Source organism: Aptenodytes forsteri, unplaced genomic scaffold (genome assembly GCF_000699145.1).
Source record: "Aptenodytes forsteri isolate BGI_AS27 unplaced genomic scaffold, ASM69914v1 Scaffold8, whole genome shotgun sequence".
In the NCBI taxonomy this organism is placed as follows: Eukaryota; Metazoa; Chordata; class Aves; order Sphenisciformes; family Spheniscidae; genus Aptenodytes; species Aptenodytes forsteri.
This window is the reverse complement of record NW_008796218.1, coordinates 6,671,398-6,677,796: the sequence shown is the minus strand read 5'-3', so window position 1 is coordinate 6,677,796 and position 6,399 is coordinate 6,671,398. Positions and strand designations below refer to the sequence as shown.

The following is a 6,399-nucleotide window of genomic DNA, read 5'->3' as shown; positions in this document are numbered from 1 at the left end:
TCCCATAAAACCTTTCCTTTTTTTTACCCACCACATCAAATCAACTGTTTGAGTCCATGTGACTTACATGGGGGGGGGGGAGGAGGAATGTACTATCATGCGTGTTTCCCCTTCTATTTAAGGTTTCTGTTGTTATTTATAGAAGACTGAGGGATTCTTGAATTTCTGAGAGATAAAGATGATCTCAGTTTTCCAACCAGACTGTAGTTGCTGATACTATAACTAAAAAAATACTCAGCTAATAAAAATATTCTAAAAGCATAACTGATTTAAGCTTATTACCAAAATATCTTAAAAGTCTCAATAAAACACTTTCTCATCATGTCCTTTCTACATGTTTCTGTTCTCCCTTTTTCAGCCTTCTTGCTGTGCTTGGGCTGTCAGAAACCTAGGTGGTTTCCACATTAACCAACCAATTTACCAGGAAAGAATTCCACTTTCAATCATTTTCTAAGATCTGACTTATCTGCGATCTCTCCTGTGCCCAGTGCTCTCTTTTCATAACTCAGGAAATTCCTCGGCGCCTGCCAAAGCCTGCCATTCTCTAACACGGCCAAGCGCCAGCTGAATTCTTCAGTTGCAGGGTAAGCCTGAAAAATTCTGCACTGAGGTCTCGTTTTGTTTTGTTTTGTTCTCTCAGATCACATTATCTGGACCATGATATATTTTATTTTAATGATCAATTAAAAAAAAAAAATCTAGCTGAATATTAGGTTAATTGGGGTACGAAAAATCTCCCTGCCTTGCAGAAGCTCCGTCAACCATGAGGAAGTTTTGCACCAGTAAGGATTATTCCCCCCATGCCCACAGGGTTGCTAGGCAGCTTTTTCTTTCAGCACTTATTATGCTCTGGATGCCACATTTAACAATCTACCTTCATGCCAGAGCCAACTCCTACCCCAGGCCGGAGATTCATCTCTGTGCTGCGGCAAATGGGTACAGCGGTGGTCCCCAAACTGTAGTCTATGAGACAGTATAAGTGGTCTGCAAAGGGTTCACAAAACCAATGCACTCTGGGCGCAATTCTTCCTTTTTCAATGAAAAGTTTTGTAAGAAAGATGCCTAGTGGTGCCCAGGGAATACTGAAGGTGTTCTGCTCTAAATATAAATAACCGGATGAAACAAGCAAGCTGAACACTAAAGGTCATTACAGACTTTGGATTTACTTTATTTATGGCCAGTCTCATGCTGCTTTACCTGGAGTGCAGATCTCCAGCCCAGCTCTACTCAGCCACAGATGCTCCCCTCTGAGCTCCCATCTTCCAAAACATTGATCTTCCAAAACTTTAAGCACGTGTTGAATTGTTACCATCTGAGTAGTTCCATTTAACCTTGTCCATAAAAGTGATCTGCGTTTCTAAAGGGAAAAGGAAGATCTGCTAGACTACCTATTGCTCAGCAACAAAAATTTGGCCCAGATGATAATAGGAGCATTAACAGGGCAGACTAATCCTACAGCAGCTATTGTCAGTTTCTTCAATACTTTTTTCTTTTTCTTTTCCATCTTTCAGGGGGGTCTTCTCCCTCCCCCATCTCTTTTTAAGATTTTAAAATGTTGGCATCGCATATCCCGACAGCTCCATTCAGTGGCTTCGTGTGAATTCATTCCAAGACATTCTTGGCTCATCTCTCTCTGACATCCATGTCAGCAGCTAGCCAGCCAAAATAAGGCTACTCACAAGTACTTTCCTTTTTCCTTTTTTAACCAGTGTGGAAACCAGCATCGTATATGCCCCCTGTCACAGACACAAGGTCTTTTCAACCAGGGTACATCTTAAGCATACAGTTTCTTGCATCGCAGCATCTCCAAGGTTCAGCTTCCTTATCCACTCAGGTAGCAAATGCTCCATTCAGAGTCTCATTATTTAACATCGGGGTTAGTGCAGCAACCTCCTTCCCTGTTGGACGAGCATATTCAAGCCTGGTCTCCACCAGCTCAGGTTCCTGACGCTAGTGCCCTTCGCCCACATCACATCTCCATTCCTTCATTTGCTCCCTTCTCCCTTGGGCACTCACAGACCCCTTGTCACCATTTTCGACAACCTCACCCTTCCTCTTGCCTTCATTATCAGCACGCCCCCTTTGTTCCCCAATCACATACTGGTGCCAGCCTGCATCTGTCCAATTGCCAAGGGAATTGCCTTTCTGCCCTGCAGCTCCCAGCCCTTAGAAAGAGCTCCCAGTAAACATCCTCCATCTAATGTGCCTTTCTTCTACATCTTCCTTGAAACCAGTTGACAAAACCTCAAGGACAAAGGTTAAATGGGCTGCTGATCCACTGGCAGCTGCTCCTCTCAAACACATTATCATGGCCCCTGTTGTTTCCGAATGCCCCCCCTTTTGGTCTACAAGCTGCCTTCGTTTGCCAGCTCTTCTGGAAGAGGGGCATCCCTCCCCTCACACCTTACAGACACAATTCCTCATAGCTACCCTAATACAAATGTTTCTGAGCCCTGTTAATCTCATAGTGAGTCATAATGACTAATTTCCTACCATCCTTCAATGTTGTACAAAGTCAATTGTCCAGCTGGGGTCCTGCCCACTCATCACAGGCTCTCAACCCTTCCAGTGACTTGCTACATTGTTCGAGGTCTTCCTCTCTGTTTGGACCATCCCTCTTGCCCCTGATTACACCATTCTTCCTCTTCCCACTGGCCAATGACTTCCCATTTAGTAAAAAGGCAAAACAAAGTTAAGAGGTATAATAATCCTATAACATCCCAGACACCATTAAAGACCAGTTTAAATTTTCTAAGCCTGACTAGTAACTTTGGTCACCTACATACTATGGGCCTGAATAAGACCGTATTTTCACGAGGTGCTCACCATCCATGTCCTGCAAATATCACGTCAGGAATCCAAGACACTGAAAATCCACCCCAGTGGTAGCACACAAAACAAGAATAGCCAAATAACCCCATTGCCTAAGCAAAGACAAGTCACAAAGCAATGTAAGGAAGAGCTTCCAGACAGAGTGTAAAAACTAATTGGTATGTATTCTTTCCAAGATCCAATCATACACACATACTACAAGGAGTATTGCTGGCTGCTAAGTGTAACTACATTTAAAACCACAGTGTTTCAAGATCCGGATGAAAAGCAGATTGAATGTTGGCACATTACAGAAACTTTTAAAATAAATCAATTTTAAAATTGCAGATTGCAAGAAAGATGAAATTGGATTTAAATATAGGAAAGCAAGTATTTGCATGTAGCTCGTGCTCACACCACAACAGCAGCTATAACTGCATACACAGAACTTATACTTTAGCCTTGCTATATCAGTGTTTGAAAGTGCTGAAACACACTGACAAAATAATGATTGTGTCCATATTTTAAGGTGTAATTTAAGAACAGAATACACAAATGTTTCTGCTGATGTAGAAAAAAGGGTAAGATCTGCAGCCAGCATAACAGTAGAACTTCTGAAGATTACTGATTAGACAAAAAAAAAAAAAAATCAGTGCATACTGGAAGAAGATAATATTGAAAATTACACAGAGGATTGATTTGACTGTCTCTTCTCTCAGCAGCTCAGACCATATAAAGAAGATACAAATGGATAAAAGACATCTCATGAAATCCTTACTATTCCAAGCAAGTCCTAGTTTTTCCTCTAAGTGTTTGCTGTTTCTCCAGACTACAAAACAGACCCAATTCACTCACCTCCATCCCTTTGCTCTAGATATATTAAAAACAATGCATGATGTAAACCCTTCACAGTAGGGCCTCAGCTGCATAACACACATTAATTCTTCTCACGGTATTTAACGAAAATTATTTATTTTTATGGAAGGCTCAAAGATCACTTCTAGGTAGAGAAACCAGAAATCACTCTCTTTAACAACCAACATGTTATACTTACGACCTTCTGTGCAACGTGATGGCAATACCTTATACTGGATTATACAACTCAAAGATCCATTGTCAGTAAGTTTTCTTATTGAGGAGAGAAGAGTTCAGCAAGTTACAACACTGCCTGCTGTTCTCAGAAAACAAACAGTTTTTTACCATTTTTTTAATAACAGGAGTTTCACTAAATTATTAAACATATTTTGCTAATCTCTATAAACATATATTTCTAATCTCTATAAACATATTTTTCCATCTCTACTAACCTGTTTATCTCCAAGACTCATCTCTCCATTTTATAGGGGTGCTATATCTTCCTCATGGTAACATGGATGAGAAATACTTCATTGGGAAATATCTTCTTAGTACAACACAGCCCTAAATCAATCAGACAGGAACTTCTGTTTTGCTGTCCTGCCTACCCCTTTCTGCTACGTCGATGTGGGGCTACTGCCATAACATACACCTTTTCTCCCCAGTAGGACTATCAGTTTGACACCACATTCATCATTTGCCACAAAAAGCCTATGGAAGAACACTCTCTACTCCTTCCTGTGTTTCCTGAAAACTAACTCTTGGTGGCCATAGAAGGCAGCAGCCTCATTTCAGACTTGTTTCTGCATTCCCAGATCCCCCACTTGACACTTCCCTCAGGAGCCTTTATATCACAGACAAAACTGCACAGACCCACAAAGACCCACTTTTTTTCACCCCTTCTCTCTCACAGACAGAATGAAACATCAAAACTGTTTAGGAAGAGGTTTGATAGGTAACGAGGGGACAAGTTTAATTTCCCTTCTCCTTTTTATTTTTTTACCTTTTTTAAACATAAGCATTTGTAGACATGGGGCTCTAATAAGACAGCAGAGCATGACAAGACAAGTAACTGTGCTTCAGTTTGGAAATACAACTGCTGCTCTAATCCACCTACATCAGTCAGTGATGTTAGGGAAGAAGTGATGACACCTCCATCAGAGCAAGCCGTACAAGCCCACCAGCATCCTGGCTGCTTCTTTAGCCATTTAATTCACCCCAGCACCTGTGCAACCATGACAGCTTCTTCACCGACTGGCACACCAACACATGCTGCAGACACACCTCCCGGGTGACTGCACTGAGCACACAAATCACGGCAGCACACACAAGGTGTGGTAGTGTGACAGGAAAATAGAATTCCTTTAAAAAGCAGGACAAAAAAGCCCCGCCTCCCTGCAACCTACTTCAGTTAGTCCTGCAACACAAATACTCACTTTCATGATGCCACCTGTAAAAGACCTGGGACCTGCACACGTTTTCAGCTTGAGCTCACAGTCAGGTCTGGCCTCTTGCCTGACTCTTGCCCCACAGTCACTTCTGGCCGAGTTAGGCTGTATCTCACAGCCTGATCGCCCCAAGCGAAGAAAAGGAGAAGAGGAACAGGCTGCTTGCAGCACGTTGCATGTTGTGGACGCTTATTGCGTAATGCTGAAAACAAAGTCCCTTAGCTACTGACCACGCTTGAAAATACCGCCCATAGCACAGCCACTCTCACTCATGGAGTTAATCCCACAAAGGGCACAAGCTTCAGCTAATTGAACACAACTCCAGCACTCAGTACAAGGACCCACAGTCTCAAATATCAACAGGTGTTGCGTTCTTATTCAAAATATTTATTTAGCCAGATTCCTGCTATTATTCCCAGGCCAAGACGGTCCCATAAAGCAGGGCCAAGATGGGATTGGATTCAGCAAGCTGCCTGAGAGCTCTTTTAAGAGCACAAACATTACTTCAGCATATAAGCTAAGGAAAGAATGGCACAGTTGGAGCCTCTTGACTAATTCTCCTGTTTATATCCAAATAAGAGAGCACTGTGGAACCTCGCTCTCCCCTTGGCAAGCTATGAATTTCACTTGGACGCAGCCAACCCCTATAGATGGGACCTTGTGGCTACCCTGCAAAAGATTTTGGCCAGCAAGGGTACCAAGGACACGCGGTTGAAAGCGGACTAGAAGCACAACAACGGTTTGTGCATTGACATCTTAGGGAGGATGAAGTGCTTGCCTAGGCAGAATGAAAATAAGCCTCCTTGAGTGTGAGGAAGGGCCCGCTCAAGCCTCCCACAGGATGCAGGCGTCCAGGAGCCACAGCAACTGGCAATGCCGTGTAATGAACGACAGCCTCATGGAGAAAATGCAATTCACGGTCCCCAAGTGAGCTTTGAAAATGGGTGGCCGTGTCCTCTCATCTGGCCCTGAGCGTGACCACCTCAGACAGGCCTCAGGCCAAGCACCCCCATGTCCACCGTGGAGGTGACCAGTGGGGACAGCCCAGGCCCATGTCACGGCCTCTCACACCCATGGCAGCAGCCCCTCACACCCACATTGGGCCCTGGCCCCACACCGCATCTCCTGGGCTCGCCACCCCTCTCTTCTCGCTGCCCCCGGCCGGGCTGGGCCGCCCAACTTGCCTTGAGCTGGGACTTGGAGACCTTCCCGCTGCGGTCGAGGTCGAGGGCGGTGAAGGCGTGCCAAATGGACTTCAGCAGCTCCTCCTTGAGGCCCACCATGG

General features: G+C 44.1%; 1 protein-coding gene across 1 annotated transcript in view; it reads right to left on the bottom strand.

Moving 5' to 3' along the window:
• Window positions 1-6,399, bottom strand: part of SWAP70 (SWAP switching B-cell complex subunit 70) — a 39,995-nt gene extending 33,596 nt beyond the window's left edge. The window contains exon 1 of the mRNA XM_009288812.2: window positions 6,299-6,399. Coding sequence (XP_009287087.1) covers window positions 6,299-6,397 — 99 coding nt within the window. The 5' untranslated portion in view covers window positions 6,398-6,399. The remainder of the gene's footprint in view (window positions 1-6,298) is intronic.